The sequence below is a fragment of the Ischnura elegans genome, chromosome 1 (assembly GCF_921293095.1).
Source record: "Ischnura elegans chromosome 1, ioIscEleg1.1, whole genome shotgun sequence".
Lineage (NCBI taxonomy): Eukaryota > Metazoa > Arthropoda > Insecta > Odonata > Coenagrionidae > Ischnura > Ischnura elegans.
In genome coordinates, this window is record NC_060246.1 from 130,762,863 (window position 1) to 130,786,795 (window position 23,933).

A 23,933-nucleotide genomic window follows, 5' to 3' on the forward strand; every position below is an offset into this window, starting at 1 on the left:
TATGATACTTATGATTTATATGCCTACAAATTAGCTGACATAATTTTTAATGCATACATTTCAATTGGCTTCAACATCACACCTATATCAATCAATGTGTATTGTGAAGGTATGGGATTTCTAAGGATTACATCAGCCATTAGAGGGCTGACTAAATTATTATTATTAAGTGTGAAAGCACATACATGATCACTTTTTAATACATACATACATGCTTTAAATTGACTGTTTAAGGCATCCTTTTGAATCTTATGTCACAGATGAAATAGTGCTTGGATTAGATAACATTTTATGTCAGTTAGTGATGATGATGTCCTACATTTAAACCTTCTTGGCCTTTGGACTCAAATTTAAATGGAATCTTTCATGTCATGCTTTCTTTTTCTGCATGATCATATGCTTCTTCCTTTGCAGTATTTTATCTCATATCCTTGCATTTAATATCTAGTTTTTATAAAGCTGATACTTCCAATGTATGTTCAATCCTTGATAGGCTTAGTGTATGAGAAGGAAAATCAGTTTTTAGTTTTTGAATCACGTCTTGAATATCTTCCTTTGTTTTCAGTAGTGCTTGAGTTTCTGTTTGCAGTTGGGCCTCACTTGTACAATGTGGCTTGTATTTCCCTGCTTTCATGTCTTGATACTTTCGAACCAGCTTTTGGCTTCGTACAAGGCTTTCCAGATTCTGTGTGAAAGTAAAAAAGTGTTAGTTTAACTAGTTTATTTTTACTGTTTACCATTTTAATTTAAAATATTTTGAACCAGCACATTAGCACACATGCAAATTTTATCAATTTAGTGTTAGATATTGGGTGGCAAAAGAGGACAGGCCCTGCTAAAAATTAGGAAAAATATAAGAGGACGTTAACAAGTAGTGGAGAGAATTTATGGAAGATGTGTATGACATAGGGAATTAGCCAGAGACATGGCATATGGGGGAAGAAAGTTTGGTGTATAAGGATAATGTCAAATAATCTCACAAGGGAGCAGTGGAGGTGTACAACATCTTGCTCGAGCTCCCTAAAAATATAGGAAATTTAGAAAGGAGATAGGTTTTCTATTGCATTCACAAGGTTTGAGAAGAGGGAGACTAGCTAGAGGATTTCATGGAAACAGATTTAATTCTACTGACAAAAAATATGGAATCCCTAGGATGTGGTGTAGGCTAAAGCAACTCCTAACACTACATGTGGTGAAAGTGATTCTAATAGTAATTATTTGAAGAACAGAGGTGAAAAAATCATCAGTTGGGATTAGTGATGGCATACACGACTCTTATTGTAGATCTGCCTCACCACTCACAACACACTCCAGAGAGCCGCTCGCACAGTGTGACTCAGCAAAGTATTTCTGTGTTGAGGGGAGGGGGAAGCGGGGCGTGGAATAAAGGGGAAGGTGGTGAGGGGGGTATTTCTGAACGAATATTTAAAATGTAACATTTCCTAGATCACAATTTGAAAAATTGATTTAAAATCAATCACGTATTGCATAGTCACAATGCTTAACAGGTGATATAACTTAGGAACCATTTCTGCCAATATGTATTATCTTTCATGGAAGATGGAAAATCCATTCTGTCTCCGGTGCTTGGAGATGGTGGCAGTTTAAAAAAATTCTGCTGCAACAAAATAATGTGTCAGAAATTACATGATCACGTTAACGATTCATAATTAATTTCCCTGATTAATCTTTGTCGATTATGTTACATCAAATTTTCATTTTTGTCTCGTATTACTTTCATAAATTTGCTGCAGAGAGAGAATTAGGATAAGGGTCGTATGAGATTCTTTAGAGTGATACCCAGAAAATGAATCAGGAGAATCTTTCAAGCATCGTGAAAAAGTAAATAGTGGTCTACCCGCAAAAAGTGCCACGTGCTCCCTTTGTACCAAACATACGATGAGCCCAGGCCCGTGCTGGACCCCTTCTTAGGGTGGTGGACGGCCATGGCCAGAGGGCGCCAGCACTATGCAGGGTGTGTCTACTGGAGGACACCAAATATTTCAGGCTGGAGGGCGTACCGGGATACGTCCCAGCATGGGCCTCAATGAGCCTCACAACAAAAATGTACATGGAAGGAGTTGTGCGTGCATGGAGTCCGACTTCCACCACTCATGACTCCAACACGCACAGTGTGCGCTGAGGGAGTCGTGATGTCGTCGGGAAATTCTTGTACTACTGGCTACTTTACAGAGAAGTTGTGGTTTCCAGTGCTTTCCAATGGTGGAATAATATGTGCTGTTGGAAAAAAATGCTTGGACCAAATAATTTAGAACTAACTTGTAATTTTTGCATTCTTTTTTCAGCAATATCCGTTATAATCTCATCGATGGCCTTTTTCATCTTGGATGCTCTGTCTTGCCTCTCTATTAGTTTCTTATGAAGTTCCATCATCTGCTCTTCACTTGCTGATATTTGCTGATCAATCGATTTCAGCTCCTGAGGATGGAAAATGAAGTTTAGCCCTAGTTGAAAGAATAAGGGAATAATTAATCATGACCTTATTTAAAGTTATAGCTTTTACTTCAGCACGAGTACCTATATATCAATTTTAGTACACCAGCGGAGGAGCATGTTGATCTAAAATGAGGGTGAAATGGGGGAAGGTAGTGAAATTATAAAGGATAATGCTATTTTATTACCAAAAAATAAAGTTATATGGCTCGGCCTTGTTCTTTGCTGGGGTTAAGATAATAAGCTCATAATACCAGGGGAAAATGGGCCTCAAAAATTAAAAATAATAATCCTTGCCAGGTAAATCATTTGTCATCAAATATTTTAATGCTTACCACAGTTTTATAGATGAAAAAACTGCAACGGAAAAGGGCTTGCCAGTTTCTATGGCTCACTATTTGTGGATAGTGGACCTCTGCATTAAACCCATTAAAAGCCTGTCTCGTATGAGTATTGAAATATTTTTGTCATTTTTTAGTCTTGAAAATAACATTTTCGCATAGTTCTCCTCTCTTTTAAGGAATATTGGACTATTAACTCTTTTAGTTTAAGAGCCTGGAATCAGTTCCAACCAGGTGTAGTGACTCTGTATAGCTCGTGTTGGATCGGCCAACTCCAAAGGTGCCAAATTCGAAATTTCGGGTGAGCTTGAATTTTTTCGAATGTTAGTATCTCTAAAAGTGTGTAAATCGAATGTGCTTAGGAAGAGGACTAACTGGAAGTCCAATTTATGAGCGTTAATGAGTGGGTCACCATAATTCCACAGGAATGAAGCTTATTATATGATGTTGTATGCATACTTAAGTATATCCTACTGAAGAAAGAACGACAGTTGACACTCTTATGCACAGTGTATGAAGGGAACTTAAACATAGATTAATGATGATAACATAGCATAGTGTTTATCAACCTTAATGCCGTTGCTTATTCGTGGAACTTTGTAATAAAGTTCATTTTGTAACTGCTGGGATTGGGACTGAGGTTTGTAATTTCGTAATAATGTCATCAATATGTACTATAGATTGAATTTGCCTTTTTGTTGAGACCAACGATTTGCTTCTTAATTATGAGAGCTTCATGATAACGTTGTTTGTATTGACGAGAGTCTACTGTATAAGTATATTTGGACTTGGGACAGAATTTTGATTGAAAAAATAGAAGTGCTAATGATATATATTTAATTTCACTGGGGAAGATATGAAGATACATATATACATCAAACCCTACGACAATCAATTTCATGGCTTATTTTTGACTGGATTTCTTCGGGGCAGAATATATATTTAACGATATCTTACCAGCGTCAACAATTTTAGGTGTCGCTGAAGTTCTTCAGTTTTACGTTTCTTAGATGTCTGAGACTGAATTTGACTTGCTGATGTGGTTGCACCAGCTACTGCTTTCTTTTCTCTTATTCTAGCTGCGTATGTAATAGCTTCTCTTCTTGCCACACATTTTTCCAAATCACTGGCTAATCTGTCTTGAACTTGACAGAGTTGACCCAAGCGTACCTAATTAGGAAACACAGTATAGCATGAAAAATAAAAATATATATGATAAGTTTTTTGGTACTATAAAATCCATTGCATGATATAAGTATGTATTGGCGGTGTCATAAATTTAATGGTAATGTTGCAAGACTGCCAGCTAACAGGAAATTAGAATTTTCTCATAATTTTGGAATCATAGCTTTTGAAGATTGGGGTTGAATGCCCCAACCCAAATTTGCAATATCATTCATGGGAGATTAAAATTTGATGAAAAATTTTTTAATGCTGCCTCTCACTTGTAAATGAAATTCATGGGCCTGTTCACCGATTTTAATCAACTGTCGATTTTAGTAGAGCTTGAAAAATGAAAAGACCTACATTTTTCCATTTTTTTATCTGCTGCCTATTACTCCAGTTATTCATAATGAAAAATAAATGGCCTTAACCCTTCGCAAACAAGTTGATGACGTCACAAACTCATGCCACGTTGGTTGCTGCTTCTCTTCTCTTCCTTAGCCTTCTACATAGCCCAGATAGCACAAAGTAAGAGAGTCATCCTTTTCTTACAGAAAACATTGATAAGCTGATTATCGTAAGCTAAGGGGCTTATATAAGGTAAGGTAAGATTTTAGGGAAGAATAGGTAAGGAATGCCATCAAAGATACTCAGACAATGTAAGTTGCTTCTGTTGGAGCATCAAAGGCAGCTGAACAGCGTACTACACATGCTACACTGCTCATTCCAACATGAATATATAGCCTACTGGTGAAATTCAGCGAGTCTTTATAAGAGCTTAAATACTGATAACAAATTTTCCCGTAAATAGAAAAAAATGAACAACTGCAAGCACTGGTGAGGATACAAAGCATAATACAAGTACTTTATCCTTGTGGCAGAAAGAAAAAAAAATAAATCCGTGGAGAATCGAACGTATAACCTAAGCATCCGCAGCTCTATATGCTAACTACTACACCACGGCAAATGATGTGTGTGAGGGGCATTGTTTCCAGTTTAAAATCCAATTATGTAGAAAAACACAATATAACATTTATGAATTTCACTTTATGGTCTGATAACCTGATGAATACAATATGTATATTAGAGATTCCACCAGACATTTTTATATTATTCTGCGTCGCTATTCTTGTGGAATTATGTGCTTTTCTTACCACTGTCGTTTCGCCATTAGTTCATAAATGTGAATGATTTTCAAATTATGGCTGTATGATGTTATTTCTACTCATATGAAATATGAGTAGAAATATGAAAAAGCTGTATTTTGCTAAAATACACACTCACTTATCCTATGGCATTTTGTTCTGGGGAAATTCAGCTGCCTCAAGTAAAGCCTTACACAATTACCAAAATGACCGGCAGCCTTCACATTTTCTTACTTTTAACATGCATGTGAATTGATGACTGGAGGAGAAATTTTTCTTCACAACATATATTTTCCCTCTATCTACCCAACTCTGAATAGCATTAAATTGTAATCCACAAATCAATGAGTTATGATTTTGAGTCTGAGTGAATGACCTCATTGTAAAAGGTGCCATCCACTGATAAAGTTGTGACATCATCATGAGAGAGATTTGAGGAGAAGAGAGGGAAAGGATAATGCTGAGAATATATGTACTCATTCCGCATCAACTCAATAAGTATTTAGAGTTTACAGACTGTAATGAAAATTTCTGTATGGCTGCACATTCATCTCAATCTAAATAATCTAACACCATTTTGTGGAAAAACATTTATTTAGTATATGCATTTGAATTTTTCAAATTATTGCAAAAAAGTGCATTGAATCATATTATTACTTCATTCTCTCCTAAAAATTGTTACAGAGCCATTATTTTTGGTTTATTTTAAAGCTAATTGTTTTACAGTTTTGGCGAATTTTGTGATGGATTGTTTTAGATAGGTTAATTTACAATTTTTTCGGCCTTTAAATATAACGATATTAGGAAAGGGCATTTAATCATACATGTATTTAGATGTATAATGTCATAAGCATGTCTTAGCTTTAACATTTGCCATTAATGATAGCTATATGGCAATTTGGTCAAAAGAAAGAAGGAATCATATGAGTCAAGTCAATTTTCAGCAAACTTATGAAAAAATTCAGAAGTGCGAAATCGCTCAAAATATTTGCTGTTGCATAACCGTCTTGAAGTATGTAGTTTGGGGATACCATCCATATAGAAATTTTCATCAAAATTTTTAAGACCCGATTGGTCATATGTTTGTTGAATTGAGGTGGAATGACCCAAACAGTATGTCTGTAACTGAAATGGAGTTGCTGCAAGAGATGTTAATAACTTTTCATACAATTTTTTTTAAAGACTGAAACGACTTAGTCATTCATAGTAACATATAAAAAAGGAAATATAAAACCTGATTCTTCATGTGAGAAATTTTAATTACAGTGGAAACTCGGTCTAACGAGACCTCATAATACACAGAAAGCCACTCGCTATATGGCATTATATATGAAGGTGAAGGGTGAAACTCCTCATTTCCCATATTCACCTTTAATTGTAAGTATTATTTTGTAGCGTAGCAATTTCACCAAGGAATTAGATCTGCACTTGTGTTAAATTTCGTACTTCTATACAATTATGTGAATGAAATATTGCACAACAATCTTTCGTTCAATCAATCTCTCGTTTCCAAAAACCACTCATCCTTGGCTGCATGTCTCACGATGTGATATGACATGATCACAATAGTATCGTCCGGAATTGATACGAAGTGTTAAATCGCTGTGCAATGGTAGAAATAATATTCCAGACAGTAGCTTTGCACAAAGTAGCATGAAAACCAGTTTAGACGGATGCAGCTCCATGAGCATGCGGAGCAATCGAGCCATCCACGACACCCAGAAAAAATAAATATAAATCTCATATGAAGGCAATTAACCCATGATCATGAATTTTCAAATCATGCAGCCATAGTTGCATGGTTCTTATATACAAGTGGTTGAGGCCGCAGATATTTTTGTTGGCGAGGTTGCCCTAGTCCATGTCCTAGTATCTTGATCTTTCTCCCTGTTATCAGTGTTGCTCAATTTTTTTTTGCTCTTCAAGATCTTGCATGGACACAACGTAAATCAGTATGTGAAGGTGTAACTTTTGCACTCTTGTTATATTTAAAGTTTGGTTTACGGGTTTCTGAATTTCCAAAGACAAAGAGAATTTCCCAGGTAGGATGCTATTTTGGTTTTATTTAACTTCATGATTACATACCTGAATTTGCATGGGAGCAGAATGGATAGAAGACAGAAATAAAATAAATCAATCATCAGCAGAGGTCGGTGGTGGAGGGAAGGAGCGAACGGATGCCAACTAACTTGTAGTTGTGAACAATACTGCTAGGAAACAGACTAGTTAATGGCATGATCTCTCCCTAGCTTCAGCATAATGTTGATCAGCCTGATACGCAGCCTTGGCGAGCTCTCAACACTGCTCCAATCGATGGCATGCAGCCCATTACCTTGACTCTTCTTCCCTTACAAAGCTATGCTGGCCTTAATGCTGAGGATCTTTCATTAAGATCTGTGCCAGCAAGCTAAGCAGTCATTCAGTTTAGTTGTGTCTAGTGATTTAATCAGTGCGTGTATATTATTTTTCATGCTTAGACATTTAGTGGTTGGCGAAATAAATACAGGACACCTGTTTTTGGAGTTACATTTTGGCCGTCACCAATAAAAAGGGTGGACTCCATTTACCTTTAAGTTATGCACTGCTATGTCTATAAGAAGTTCAAATGCTTGTACATACCTGCATCCTATGAATTTCTCCCTTCATTTTATGGATATCTCCATCGGAGCTGTTTTCCTTACTCAATGTTTGTTTAGCTTCCACTACCATTTGTATTTTCTTTTCCCATGAAAGAGAAGTACGCTGTGCCGACAAGAGATCTTCTTTTAACTCCTCTCGTTTATTTTCCAATTCCTTTAATTGTGTTTGTAGTTGTAAGAACTCTGATTCGGCATCCTGGAAATGTAAATTAATGCTGAAACTGAACCTTATCATTCCAATGTTGTAATAATGGTATTTTACGTACCTTGAGAGAGTTTACGAAATCAGTTTGTAGCAATAAATTATTTTTTCCCATTGACTCTTTGTCTTCTTTTTTTGTGCTGATTTTCAGATTTAGCTGACACAATTTATGCTGATGGTTTTTTATGAGTCTTTGTATTCTACTGTCTTCCTTCATACAATTTTCTATCTCATTTTTTAGCTTCATTTTTTTCTGACACAGTAGTAGGATTTCTGGAACAATCAGAAGTTATTCATCTCATTGATAACATTTTCTCATTGGTAACTACTCACACCAATACAGAACATTTTAATTATTGAAGCATTGCACAGAATATATCATGTAAATCTGACATTCCATTAGTGATTAGTATTATCCTGGAAAAATATGACCATTAATGAATAATACTAATGGGAAATGAAAGGTGAACATTTAAATTGGAATTAGAGCCATGAGGAAGGAATCTATTCCTTTCCATTTTATCCTGTCCTCACTGCCAAATTGTATTGCTTATTCTGTACTAACCTTTACGACCAGTGTCAATATTCTTGAGATTTAGGTTTTTCTGCTGTATCATACCAAGTAACGTATCTTGCCTACGAATCCATAAAACTTTTAGCTCTTCACTGGTAGCATTGATTTCTTTTAATTCCTCTTGAAGATGTGTGAGTTTAACCTCCACGCTGCTCTTCTCCATTCCCTGGTATTTAAAAAAACTAATTCAATTAGGTCCTACAACTCATTATTTACTTCACCTTCTGAATTTTTTATAATTATTAAATACTTTAAGTTCTGCTCATCCCGCATTCTGTCCACACAAAAGCTTTCCCTGCAGCATGAAAAGAAGATTATGTACATAATGAGGTTGTTAATGGTGAGTCTCCAGATTTACTACTCAGTATATTTTGGGAGCTTCAGTTAATTGATTTTGTAACATTTCTGTGTCCATTTTATATTCGATACATCTCCATTAGAAATATATTTGACACAAAATACTCAATTCTTCGCTAAGATGGAAGAAACATGGGCGTAGCAAAGGGAGTGCAGGAAGGGGGTGCAAGTAGGCTCATGGCTTCTCAGAAAAAATCGAACTAATCAAAATTATGGTTCATGCCATGCTTCACACAGCCCAGGGAATCATTTTCAGTAGTATGAAAAAAGTCACCAGAAATGAGGCTTAGTTTAATTTCTCAGAAGGTTGAATTATAAAATTTTTCAAGAGGAGAAACACCCCAAAGAACCTTGAAGTGGGGAACCCTCCGAGACCCTCGGGAGGATGGGTAGTCCTCAGATGGTCTCCTGACGAGGGCTGTGCGAGACTCTTGACCACCTGAGAGTCTCGATGGTCAAGACAAGAATTTCATTTCTTGGCATTGTTGGGAATAGACTCTCGAGACGGTGAGAGTCTTGACTGGCTCGAGAGTCTTGATGAGAGTCGAGAAGTCTCGCCCGTTCGAGATTTCTCGAAACCCGAAGATACTCACCAGACTCTCTTCGGCACATGCGAGACACTCGCCACGCTGAGAGCCTCGTCCCGCCAATGCCGAGAAATGAAAGTCTCGACTCGACCACTGAGACAAGACTCACACAGCACTACAGACCTTCCCTAAGGATCATTAACATACCTGAGGATGAATGGAAGGCAGGCTGGGAAATATGGGAGATGCCAATGAGGCTTTCAAGGAAAAGGAAGCATAAGGGTTGGACATTGCAAAAATGGGGGTTGAGCTTCTACGGCCTCGGAACTGTAGAAAGGAAAATACTCAAATGGCCATATAATTCTCCCACGGCTCGTCCACCTTGCAAGTCAAGATTTTTCACTGTGTTGGTGTGCGAGAAGGGGAAGAAATTCACTGCAGGTACCAATCACCAGCCTCTCAACCAGAAAGCCCAAAACACACTCACACATTCACTCACAACAAACATACACAACAAGATCCTTTGTGGGGGCTTTAGGGACCTCCACTAAGGATTCTCGCTCCACAAAAAACCGGGAATCTTCACAGGATGGGCCTGCTAGGGATAGCCAGTGATTTGTGGAAGCACGCACTCAATCAGCAGTCACTCACACATTCACTCACCTACAGATGGCTTCAATCTTCTGGGAGAATAAAATTGCTCCAAAGAGGGCGTTGTCTGGGATCAGCAAGGGGACGAGGAAACCACACGTATACGTATTTCGGCTATAAAGTAGCCCTCTTCAGCATGCTGAAGGAAAAACCAAATGCACTTGCAACACGAGGCTGAAAGTGCTTTCAGCCTCTTGTATTGTTAATAGTATTTTCAATGATATATTTTGTTATATACTGCAAGTTTTTTATCATTTGAAATGAATTCTTTATTTTGTTCTGTATGTAAGCAATTTTTAAATGAAATTTTATTGTTAAAAATAACGGACTTCCGGACTTATAGCCTTATTACCTTGTAATTGCTAACTTTGTTGTTATTATTGCTAGAAACCCGTTTAAAATTCCACAATGCTTAAAAAAATGTTAGTAATTCTTTTAGATGAGTAAATTATTGAAAATCAAATGCAATATTAGGACATTTGTAACACAATAAGTTGACTGTGGATTCTTGCTATGACAGGGTTAGAGGGTTTAGTCTGGTGGATGGGGTATGGGATGGGCACCCCATTGTGCTGGGTCCCAAATCTGAGGGACAAAAATACCAGGGTAACATCACCTCAAAAAAGAGCTGCGTACCAAGAGGTTTAAAATATTCTCATGTTACTCGTGGCACAGAAAACGATTTCCAATTGCAATGCCAGCAGGAAAGGATTAAATACATAAGTTCATTTTTTATACTTACACCACTCATTGAAATAAGCCTGTCTATTTTTTTATTGAGTAGGTCCACAGTATTTTGCTTTCTTCCAAAACTGGATAAAAGTCGTTGAAATTCATCTTCTGCTTTTTTCACGTTACTTTCTGAAATCTTCACTTTGGCTTCTAAATCTTGAATGTTAAGTTTTATTCTTTCATTTTCTGCAACTTGCTGTTCAATGGCTAAGACAGTGTTTGCCATGTTGTTTTCAGCACTCACCAAAATTACTTCCTAAGGAGGAAATGTTTGTGCATTGTTCAATTACTGAGATAGAAATAAACACTCTACTGAATTAAAATTTGACGTGACCATTCAATATTTGCATGGAAAAAAGATTTCTGAAACAATCCACTTATAAATATTACTAATGAATGAATTACACACTCACCTGTTCACGGACTTTATCCTTCAATTTTGTTATCATTTTATACAGATATTTAGCTGATTTGTCCTGAACTATTTGACTTTGAAGCGTCTCCATAATTTCATCTTCAAGTGTCACTTGCTTGCTGGTAAGTTTTTCAATATTTTTTAGTGCCACATTCTTTTGTTCCTCCAACTTTTGACACATCTTGAAAAGAAGTAGGATTTTAATCATTAAGTTAATATCCTCTCAGTTGTTATGCACGGCAATTGGAATATGTGAAAATTTCATTAAGGAAAAATAATTTGCCCTGGTCAGGATTTCAACCCATAACCCCCAAATTCATGCCAGGTGTTCTACCACTTGAACTCCCGAGGCATCTTGGGATATTTTGCAGAGTTTTTTGCTTTTAAAGGTTCAAAACTCTTGATTCAGTTGTGGTGCAATGGGAGGAAGGTGTTACCGTATTAATACATATAAACTGTTGGTCCCAAGAGAATATCTAGTTTGTAAATAAAGCTACACTAAGGAGGGGAGAATGTTACCCACCTTATTTTATCACCTCCTCCTGTTTGGTAAAGTGTCAATGAAATATATTTGTACATCTGCTGTTGTAGGCAGTGTAGCCAGCAGTGTGGTGGAGTGGTTAAGGATTTTGAATCCCTCATGATATTTGGGAGATAAAGTTGCAATGCACTCAATCTATATGAACCTCTTATGAAATGCAGTTCCCCTTCGAATGAACCCTCTTTGAAAACTTTTTATAGCAAGGCATTGGCAGTCCCCTTCTCTCTACCTCCATGGTTTGAGTTAGTGCCAATTGTGTCCTAAAATTAACTTCAAATTGTGCTAGAACATGAAAAGGTGCTCTTATTTAATGTGACACCTATCTTTCAGATATACAGAAGGGTACCATACAGGCTAAGGTAAATAAAATGGGCCGGTTGCCAAAAGTCAGAGAAGATGTTGAACTCTGGAAAGAAGTTTGAAGGGCATAGTGCTATCAATCGTCTGGTAGATCCATCCCAATGTCAGCAAATTCAATATTTTGCTATATGTACAGGTTTTAAAACAGGCTTTACTGAATAGAAAACTCTGATTGAAGATTTTTAAAATGCAAACAAAAACAAGAGGATATTTTTATCATCCATTTTTGTTTGATTTTCTCCAAAACAGCACTGGCACTATTTTGTGAGGTCTATATTCATGTAGTAATAATCTATACATCCTATTATGCAGTCACTCCACATCCAATCTAGTTATAACAAAAAAAAATAATGTTTATGGCTAAAACTGGAGGAGAAAAATCACAAAATGGCCTTTTGAGACTTCTCAGTTGAAACATTTTAGAGTGAGTAATTATTTTACAAACCGAAATTTGTTCCTGTAGGCTCTTTTCAGTTTCTTGGACTATTGATTCCATTTGAGATAGTTCCAATTTCAATGTGTCTTGTTTTTCATTCAATTTACTTATTTCTAATTTGAGATTTTCATTGTATAACTCTGTTTTGCCTATTATCATTGTCAAGTCTTCATTTTTCTCCATTTCTTTGGCACAGTCTCTTTTAACTCCTTCAATCTCTCCATTCATATTTGATATCTTCAGTTTCAAATCCCTGAAAAATATATCCTTTTGTATACTGCATTTTTTTCAAACAAATAGGTTAATATTCCCAATTGATTTTTCACATTGCCAGCCAAAGGCATACCCAGGATCAAAACTAGGAGGGGAAGGGGGCAGCCATGGTTGTTCAAGTTATAGAAAGCATGGAAAAGGTGAATGAAATCAACATTTTAAGGAAACTGTAACAGCTCTTTATTAGTTTTTATTTGCTCGAAAAAATATTATTTTCCTTAAAGACATTTGCGATTTTTTCTTCTGGGGGGGGAGGGCAGCTGCCCCCTCCCGCCCCTTCGTGGGTACGTCCATATTGCCAGCTGAATGAAATGACTATTTCATGCAATGACATTAGCAGTCAACTTGATGAATGAATATCCTTGGAAAATAAGGGAAATCCACTACTTCCTGTCAGGGCATGCAGGCTTTTGCAGGTTGTATTACGGATCACTGTCGCTGTAGATGTACTGTCCTGGCAAAAATTTAAGAAACCAGAGTTGAAAATTTTGCATCTCAACAACTGCTCAATTAGTTTTAATGGAATTACTGCTTGCTAAACTAGAAGCCCCTAGTATACTTCTCTCAGGCAGAATATTTTAGAAAAAATAAAGGTGATCAAATACAAATTATCAATTTTTTGTGGTTTGAACCCCAATTTCATCAAATGCTCCTATTTACTGGGATGCTTTGAAATTTCCTTTAAGTCTTTGAATATGAAATAGAGAGTTTTTGTAGTAGAAAATTTTGGTAATGAGATATGTATTAATACAAGGGTTGTACCTAAAGTAAGGTTACCAACGAGCAACAATGTTGAGGGAAGGTGCTTGTCTAAATCCCACAACAGTGCCGAGCAAAGGGGCTCCCCTATTCTTGAGTCTGCCCGACCAGGATTCACTATATCACTCAGTATTGGCTTTGCAACCGTCGACAATGGAAGTATCGATCCCTGTTCCCGCTAAGTGTGAGGTTCGAGCAGTAATCCAATTTCTCCACAAAAGGAAGTTACCACCCATGTAGATTCATCGGCCACTGACTGAAGTTTATGGTGAAGAGTGCATGTCCGTTCAGCATGTCCGCAAATGGTGCAGGGCTTTTGCTAAGGGTCGCACAGAAGTTCACAATGAAGAACAGAGTGGAAGACCACCAGTTTTGGATTGTCCAGAAGATCAACAGTGAGTTGCTCAAAGATCGGAGGGTCATTGTCCGTGAACTTGTTGAACGTATTCCTGAAGCTTCACATGACACAATTGAGAGAATTTTAACAGAAACGTTGGGTTACTGCAAGATGTTTACTTGCTGTGTCCCCCAGATGCTAACTGATGGACACATGGAGCAACGCCTTGACTGTACTCTAGGCTGGCCCTTATTTTTCAGAATTTCGAAAAGTTATGTTTTCCTAGTCTCAAAATGATCCAAACGAGGTTTATATTCACATGTTAAAATTTGGTTACTTTAAAATAACGGCAACCCGTGCCCCAAGGGCCTTAAGTACTGAGGACCCTAATTTGAGTTTTTTGGAGCAGAAAAAGTGCTATCCTTATGTAAAACTTCAACAATGTTAGGGAGCGCAACAAGGAGAAGTTGTTGGACTCTATCATCATGGGAGATGAAGCATGGGTGTTTCATTAAAATTCCGGAGACAAAACTCTTAGATGGCAAATGCTTTAAGAGCAACAATGAAGTCCAAGCAGAGGTCACATGCTTCCTCAACAGGTAGGTAACAAAGTTTTGTATTTGTAAAAAATATGGGAACCTAACTTTTGGTACAACCCTCGTAATGTTGTTTTTCTCTGGGAAATGCAATTATAAGAGTACACTCTTCTATTATATGGGCTTTCATATGCATGCATGGAGAAATTCTTGAAAAAGTAGAGTTCAAAGTGCAGGTATCTTTTTCCAAAAGTCAAAAATCATGCCTTTTTTTCATAAGTGAGATTTAAAAAATTAATGCTGTGATGAATTAGCAATAATATTGGAGAAATGTGGAAATATATTTCCTTTCAAATCCAATTTATTTCTTTTCAATGAATAGATTAGTTACCAATTTATTACACTTCTAACTCTGATACTTAGACTTTTTGACAGACAGTAGTGTAATGGATCACTGATTAGTAGAGATCCGTGAAAGTGGTCTTATTTTTTGCTAAAATTCGTTTTCAAACTATGTTATTTGGGTGTTTTAGAAAATCTTGGCGGTGTTATTATGTATAATGTTAAAATTTTTGCACATTTTTAGGGGCATTTTTTTGTGCACATTTAACGATTGCTTATACTTTTTAAGCATTTTACATAACATTAAATACAATTTCAACAGTACAAAACTTCTAATAAAACTAAATGAAAGAAATGGTTCAAGGTACATACTATATCAATGGTTCAAGCATTAATATTATAGAGTGAGCAACAAAAGGTTTAGTACTGTGAACACTTCACTTGATTAATTGCCTTTGTGAGGAAGAATAGGGCAAAAATTGACCAAATAGTACTGAAATTTGTCTTCAGTTCCATTGTATTAATTTGGACCAATAACACAATATTTAAGCTCTTCCTGCATCTTTTTCCCTATAATCAGAATGTATTCTTGGCAAATAAGATCGGCAGACGGCAAATTCCCACTACCCTTCATGTATGTGCTTCGAGAGCCTTCCCCAAATTTTTGGATTATCAAGTTTCTCTACACTAATTCCAGCATTTAAAAATGCTTCGGTGGTGGTGAAAACAAACTCCTCTTTCGCCTCCTTTACTTTTTCTGCCTGAGTAACTGTGTGTTCAAATGATAGCTGTCATTTTGCGGGTCCCCTTTCTTTTGCATGTTTATGTGTATCTCAATTGATGTGCTTCAACAAAGTACCAAATCTTTCAGATTCAAGTCTTTTATCCCAATACTTATGCAGTAATACATAAAATTTCTTTCACATAAAATCCTTCTTAGATGAATTCACTTGCCCTGGTATGAATGGCCACACTAGGTTTTTGGCATTTTAAATTTCTTTCCTTCATTTGATGTATAAAGCTGTAACCGCGATTACAATCAGTCCAAACCCAAATCATGACAGTGCTTTCAAACCGAGTGCTGGGTAGCTATGGTACAACAATAAGTAATGTATAACTTACATTTTGACCAAAAGTTTTCATGTCGTGGGCTCCCTTTTGATAGCCCTCACCGAGGTGCCGCGGGAAGGTAGGTTCAACAAAATCGCTTAGCATTGATTACAGCTGTTGCCAATCGGTCAAGAAAGGCCGTGAAAGAAGCACGCTTAACTAAGCAAAATCGGATACAAATAAACTTGAACCGGGGGTGTGTTGAAATGATTTTTTTTTTATTGAAGCTCAGCAGAGCAACGAATATTCGAAGATCCGTCCACTAATAATTAGCACCCCTCTCCTTCTATCCTTTCTGTTCCTTCCTTCCCTTCCCCCAACTGCTAGCGCTTTGTGCCTTCAAATAACAATATGTCTCTATGGATGTCTTCAAACGAGACGAATCGTGCCGTTGATGGCACGGCGCTGTCGACAGCCGCCGTGGTCACTGGCACGACGGTGCACTGTCTACGGCGAGAAATGCAAGCAGTGTTACATTGAGGCCGCTTTCTGATGATACAACTTTTAGCCAGCCGCCGTTCATGGCACGACGGCATGAAATTCAGGCCGCATCCAGACGAGACGACTCGCTTGCCACGCCGTGTGCCCTGCCGTGAACGGCGGAAAGTCGTCTGAAAGCGGCTTTCTGTTCCTAGCCGGTGGCTGTGTTTAAGTCTACAAAATTGTTAAGTTAGACCCACACATTAAGTTTTTCCTGCAACAAGTTATCCAATAACGCAGTTTACTGCATCACGGTGGGTCACCAGAATTGCTGCTCGGCATTGATGCGTGCCGGGCACGTGAGCTTTACGCTCTTTCGTGGCCGAGTTGAATTTCTTTCAGGTTTTTATTGATTCAGAATATCTAATTCTTCAGGGGAGAGAGGACGTCATTCTAGACATTTCCGATAATTTCAGGATTGATAAATGTGAAGCAAAGAGAGAGGACGTGATTAATTTAACGGCAAACTCTGGCGGAGACATCACTACAGTGTGCGATATTAGGCGAATTCAATTCACTGGGGTGTATTGGGGTATATAAAAGGTTGTGCGCGTGTCAAAAAAAAAACAGACAGAAGTGAGTGTTGGACGAAGCCCATGCCCGAATTTGGTGCGACACGGCAGTGAAGGCGAGGGGCCTATCAACCACGCAATTGATTGATTCCTGGAAATCACGGTCTCAAATAAGAGACCACCCCCCTGTCCGAAGGAGCAAGGACCAGCTTAAAAAGGACGCATTCCTTACATTCCGGTATGGTATGGTATGGTATTTGGAGGAGGCGACCGACAGCTGAGGTCATTTGCGCCATGAGGGAAGGGTGTGGAAGGAAGGGTGGAGAGAAACCCGGCGTCGGCGTCAGCCTGCTCTTAACGAAAGGCGCCAAGGGGACCACGGCTTAACGTCCCATCCGACGGACGGAGTGTTGCGCTTGAAATGTCCTCCACACAACATTCAAGCAGGGATCGGGCAGTCTCTGAAAATTCTCTGCCACTGCCGGGATTTGAACCCGAGCCCGCCTGGTGGGAAGCCAACACTCTAGCCACCACACCAACCCGATCCCCATTACATTCCGGAGGCAGCTTCATCCAACAAGGGAGAAAGAGGAATTTGCTGCAAAAGGAATGAGAGTTTGCTGGATCCCACCTGGTCTAACCACGGACAACGGTCAAGTAAGGTCGCAACTATCCCCCCACCCCCGAAAGCCCCCTCTTGTCACCTGCCTAGTTTCAAGACAGACAGTCACAAAACGCATCAGTTACTCAGTGAAAGTGAAATTAATCACCAAATTCAAAATAACACTCATTGGGATGGACTTTCATTTACCTCCCCTTACGAGAAATAATTAAAAAAGTGTATCATTTATTGCGTGTTCACAACCGAACTATATTTTGTTGTTATTGTTTTCCATTTCAATTATTTCATTTTGAAAATCAATTTATATTGTTGTGTTTCATCACTGATGTGTCATAAATTGTTTTCACCCCCTCATACATCACTAGTTCATAAGAGGGTTTCTTTTTTTTGTTTGTTACATGCAGTTTTATTGTTTAAATTATATTTTGTTTCGCTGAAAGTTTTGAGTAAGTGTTTTTTTTAACTCCTTCATCTTAAAAAATCTTATCTTCTCTTCGTCTTAAAAAAAATCCCTCACCATTCCTTTCGTCTCGGTCATTTTTCTTTTTCTTGAATGCGTTGTGGAAGATCGATATGCCCTCTAGAGGGCATAAGCGTCCGAACATTACCCATCAGGTCAGATCGGGAACCCCCCACCCACAATTATCTCCAAAGAAGGGGAATATTTTCGTTTTCCATAAATTGAACGAAGAGAGTGGCATAGGTTTGTCCCGTAGGTCCCATGCAGGAGGGATCCACGGGGATTTATATATATTTATTTTTGCTTTTGTGAGACATCTCCCCCCGGTTCTATTTAGACATCCGGGCGAGCCACGGGTGGGATGCCACACATGTTGTTTCACCTTTAATCTAGCTCATATTAACCCATTTATGGCTCACCTTCCTGGTAAACACCTAACAGATTATGCATGCTGTCCATATGAATGGTTGACTATGTGAAACAATCAACGTCAAAATATTTGCAAGCAAATGTGAAGTACTTAGTAATTCCTAACCTTGTAGCACATTGCATTTCCAAGGGAACATTTCAAAGTTATTCATTACAAATAGTTACTAATTAAATAATATATTAAATTAAATAACTTAATATATATTTAAGCAGGTCATCAGATATTATAGATTTTTTACAGAATAGTAGACCATAACTGAGCTAATACAAGTTGGATTTGAATACAAAAAACAGGGAAAGCAGGTCAGCCAAGATTTCACATATCAGTTGTTTTTTTCCTAAGGGCATCAATATCATCAGCACATTTTTTGGTAGAAATATTTATTCACTCCTTTTTCATGTCAGGCTTGTGTTGTCTTTGAGGAAATTTATCTTGATTATGATTAGATCATTGTTCCCAATAGGTTAGGACCAATAAGACATACTTCTATATTAATCCTTTGTAATGGCTGATAGACTTTTAAAATTTAAAACGTGTGGGAGAAATGATACAGTTGGATGTTTAAACATTACCTCAATTCTGCTTCTAATTGAAAATAAATTTTATCCCTCTGCTTTATGTGGAGAAGAGCTCCTTCCCAAGCTTTCACTAAATTATTTTGCTCTATTGTAATTGCTTGCAATTCAGCATTTGCGTCAGCCACAGTCTTTTCTAGAGTTTCTTTCTCCTCTTGTTTAATCTTTGTGAAAGTGTCCAGTTCATTAATGCGATGTTTAAGCTTGAAGAACTCTATCGTAATTTTCAGCATGAGTAGGTCCTGAAAAAAATTTTATGAAACAAAAATGGAGTTTAAAAATGAAATGTACAAGAATGACATGGAACGTAAAAGTAATACATTTACAATCTATAGTTAGTCCAGAAATTTATCAACAGTAGAAAAGAGACCTGAGTATGAGCATGGCATTTGAGATTGATGATATTCCTATAAAGCTAATCAAATATACTGGAGGAACTTTCACCAAGTAAAAAAAAATCTGCAAAATGTAGCTGATAATGTAGCAGTTTTAATCAAAACAGTGAGGGATGTGAGGAAGATACTGGTAAATAATGGAAGGACAATGGTCAAGTATGAGATAATAGATTAATAAAAAGGAAACTAATATGTATACATGTTGCATTGCGGCAGCGGAGAGGTAACAAAAGGCCAACATTAAACTAGGGAGATAAAAACTTGAAGATTTCATAGCTTACTGATTTCAGAATTGGCTTTGTTAGCACCAAAAATTGTCCACCAACAAGTGCCAATATTGGACATAGCAAGGAAAAATGAAGTAGCTCTTGTGAAGAGAACGTTGAACAAAAAGAGGGATCCACTTTCTGCTAAGATACAAGCACTGAAGTACGGAAGAAATCATTATATACTACATATATCTGGAGTATGTTTCTTTATGGCAACAAGGTATGGTTGTGGACAGAAGAAGAGATGTCAAGGGTTGAATCAATCAAAAGAGGTGCTACAGAGGAATGATGAAAATCATATGCATCAGGTAAGTGAACACTAAGGAAAGTGGTTGAAAGAATATGAATTTTACATACCCTAATAAAAGGATGGGATGATCTTATGGACCAAATCATGGTTCTTGTTGATTTGATTAATCCATTTGTGAAAGGATTAATGGACAGGAAGATTGGCAAAGGAAGACCTCGCATTAGTTATGGGTGACGTGCTGACAAGAAAGTGAAAAAAAGACCTTTACAAGGACGTGAAAGAGATGACATATGTAATTATAAAAAGACTAGCCAATAGAATACAATTGACAAAGAGCTGCATAAATCCAATGCTAGGATTCCTGACCTGTGATGATGATGGATTTCCCCATTTCATTTACCTACTGGTATGGATGTGGACCATAGAAGAGATGTCAAGGGTGACACTAGACTATAAACAAGGAACATGGTTGAAAACCCCAGGAAATGCTTCCATGCATCAAGTTTAAGTTTGATTCCTTAAAACAATTAAAATTAAATATGTACATATTTTGACTAGGATTGCCATAATATTTTTAAATAATTGAAGTAATGAGCTCTGTATGCATTTCTCGAGTGAAAAACATAGTTCCTATTTTTCTGGGAGGATAGCCAGCTGTTTATTTTTCTAGTTGCTTTTTCAAATGAACTAGAAATGGGATTGCGACTCACTGTATTTTTTCATTGCTATTTTTGGTTGTTTAGTTCAATAAAAAATACATACCAGTTTTTGTTTCTCTTCTATCAGCATGGCTTTGTCACTGTCTGTCTTATTTTTTACTTTTTGAGAAACTACAATATCACTCTCTATTTCCTTCTTCCACTCCAAAAATTGTTTGTGTAAGGCTGTAAGTTTATCCCTCTCATGACGAAGATCTCTCTCTGTAAGTACCAAACACATATTAAGTAACCTATTTTTGAACAACACTTATGTGTATGCATTTACTTCTTTAACATTAAATGCCTGTTCTATACGGCAGAATAGCTACATGTACTTGTGTTTCAAACTCAGCTTGTAATAACATACGTAGAATATACACAATTTTTAAAATCTAAAATCATTGGTACTAGCAAAGAAGTCAAGTAAGAAGATTTTTTTTTAAATTTCTAACCATCATTGGAATGGGAATAATATTTATTTAAAATTCATACCTCTCTTTATTTCTGTATTCATTTTTTCAACCTCTGCTTTCAGTTTCCCTTGAAGGACTTTGGCATTCTTTTCTTTCTCTTCCCGTTTCAATGCCAGAGAAGAGCAGTTATTTTGTAAGTTACTCAAAATTGACTGATCTTTGCTTGCTGCCTGTTGCAAATTGTATAATTCTTCCCCAGCACTTTCTCTTTTCTTTTGAAGTTCGTTGGTATTTGCTTTCTATATTATAGTAAATATCAGTTAAATTATGATACATGTTCATTTCATCAGCTTCAGTGATTTTTACAATTTTGTAAAATTAGAATGCGCATTAAATTTGAGAAGCACATTTTGAGGATAATTTTTGTAACCTGTCAACAATTTGTATCTCATTTATTAAAATGTTAAGACCAAAATTATCTGCCATCACATTTTATATTGTAAACAAGCTTCTCAGGCTGCTAATCAATGCATTATTCCCTAGTTTATTATTGCCAAATTACCAGGTGAAAGGATTATATTATACTTATTTGAGTCATTAAACCCTTATCTGTTGAATAAGGCAAATAGCTTTACTAAGAATCATAGAACTATTGATTAGACCTTGTGGGAATAGGGTAGTTTCCTTCATCAAAGAAAACGAAAGGCATTGATTGCGATTCGTTACCCACCATTAGTGTATTCATAATATACAAATTATTTGGTTTTAGAAATCCCAGTTAAGACGAATACTAATGGTAAATTTTAACCTCACTTAATAACTCAACAAAAAAGGCCAGATTGGCACCCATGCGATGCCACTCCATGTGACGTCACAGGGACCTAGATGCTATACGAGTAGTTAGGAGTTTTACATCGTCTGAGATTACTAATGCATGCATGAGGTACAGAGCTCAGGGAAACATCTTTTAATAATCACACACTAAAAATACATAAGTTCGGAAAGTTTCCTTCGTTTGATAGGGTAGTAATAATCCTTATATTTAAGCCAAGCGCTATTTGCTAGCTGGGTACTCTGCTACCTGCGAGCAGCCTGCATTGTAGCGGCACTAACAGCCTCACACGGTGGCAGCAGGAACCAGAATGATGTCACACGGGCTTTTCCCAGCATTAATACAGAGCCGTCGTGTTTTCGCGTGCTTGGAAATTTTCACTTTTCATTTAATTGCAAAAAATAGGTATCGTCATTTAAAAATCTAAAAGCGTGAAATACGTACTCCAGGAGTAATAATCTTAGGCCATAAAAAAATAATAGGAAACCACCCTACTGCAATGGAAGAGTGATGTATTTTTTGTAGATTCACGAAAGAAATGTATACATGAACTACGACAAATTTTAAGAAACCCTTGAAACCTCCCATTGAGCACTAGTCCTTGGAGGTAGCTGGAAGGAAGACATAAGTAGCCTATTGATTGCCTATTGATAAGCAGCTCAGCCTTATCTTATGGGTTTCTTGTGGCCATACAGACAAAAATCCAGAATATTGATAACATGGAAACGTAATGTTCAGCACCTCCCCCTTCCCGATATTTTTATTATTGCTACATTCATTTAGGTAATTACAAAAAAAAAGTTAATTTCCATTCTTGGTGCTTCTTCATATTGAGTAGAAATATCATTATGAGACCATAATTTGTAAATCATTCACATTTATAAAGATGGATATAGAACCTATGGTCATAAAAAATAAACATTTTTCAAACAGATTGCGATGCATACTAGAGATATGCCAGAAAGAAAACTCTATTATCACTAATTAAGTCATCGAGTTACTTAAGCAAAAAATGAAATAAATGGATATCAGGCTGTGTGGATCTTGAATAAAGTAAGCCCATTGCATGCATGCAAGATTTAAGTTTTGGTTATATCATTTCAAGGAAAATCGATACCTACACCTTCTTTCCTCATCTGCTTAAGTGGTGGAGCAGTGGTTGATGTTGCGAGTAACTGTGGGAAAGGCTGGATGTTTGGTTTATGGTAATGCATTTTTTTTCTTTTTATGACGGAGGAAAAAAATGATTAGAACATAAGCTGAAGATCCAGCTTCTCCTACAGTTACTCGCCATGTTAACCACTACACCACCACTTCAGATGAGGGACGAGGGAGAAGGAACAGAGTTCAACTGTAATCTTATAAACAAAATTTAAATGTTGCATGTACGAAACAAGCTTACGTCATTCAAGGTCCACACAAACTGATGTGTCTTTATTTTAATTTTTCCGAAGTAAATGGACAACTAAATTAGTAATGAAGGCATTCTCTTTCTGATTTATCTACAGTAATTGTTACTATTTATGTTTATTTCTTACTACCGTGATTTCTTTAGCCATTTCTATAAATGTTATTGATTTTTCACTAAAGGTCTTATAATGATATTTCTCCTTAATATGTGAAATGGCCGAAAATGAAAATATATTTCATTAACAAATGAATGAACATTAATGAATTCTATAAAAAGTTGCAATAATAACAATATCTAAGGTGGTACTAAAAGTCATTCCTCCATTTTGTCATTATTCTGGATATTTGTCAGCATGATTGTAAGAGATCCATAAGGAAAGGCTGAGCTGCATACAAATAAGCACCTTCCTTATTTATTCCTTGCAGCTTAATTCAATTACTGCAGCAACCTCAATTACTAATAATATGCTGGTTAGGATATTAGCTCACTCACCTAGCAGATTTTGCCTAAGGAACAACTTTTTGTGTAGGTATCAAGTACACTTGCTTTCAGTTATTACTGTTATTTTCACTTGCCCCATTGCCCAAAACTTAATTAATAAAAAAATGCTGAAAATAAAAAAAACATAAAAACAATGCACATGCTTACTCACACACCTCATAACTCGTAGTGTAGTGGGGAGAGGTGCACG

General features: G+C 36.9%; 1 protein-coding gene across 2 annotated transcripts in view; it reads right to left on the minus strand.

Annotated features, from left to right (window-relative positions):
- LOC124169810 (coiled-coil domain-containing protein 40) overlaps positions 1-23,933 on the minus strand; it is a 28,402-nt gene continuing 4,469 nt past the window's right edge. For both annotated transcript variants that reach the window (XM_046548592.1, XM_046548583.1), the window contains 12 exons: positions 21,079-21,298; positions 20,651-20,808; positions 18,972-19,216; positions 12,548-12,791; positions 11,200-11,382; positions 10,797-11,042; positions 8,511-8,685; positions 8,010-8,218; positions 7,724-7,939; positions 3,753-3,965; positions 2,281-2,439; positions 1-685 (listed from right to left, as the gene is read on the minus strand). In XM_046548592.1, the coding sequence (XP_046404548.1) occupies positions 452-685; positions 2,281-2,439; positions 3,753-3,965; positions 7,724-7,939; positions 8,010-8,218; positions 8,511-8,685; positions 10,797-11,042; positions 11,200-11,382; positions 12,548-12,791; positions 18,972-19,216; positions 20,651-20,808; positions 21,079-21,298 (2,502 nt within the window). In that variant the 3' untranslated portion in view covers positions 1-451. The remainder of the gene's footprint in view (positions 686-2,280; positions 2,440-3,752; positions 3,966-7,723; positions 7,940-8,009; positions 8,219-8,510; positions 8,686-10,796; positions 11,043-11,199; positions 11,383-12,547; positions 12,792-18,971; positions 19,217-20,650; positions 20,809-21,078; positions 21,299-23,933) is intronic.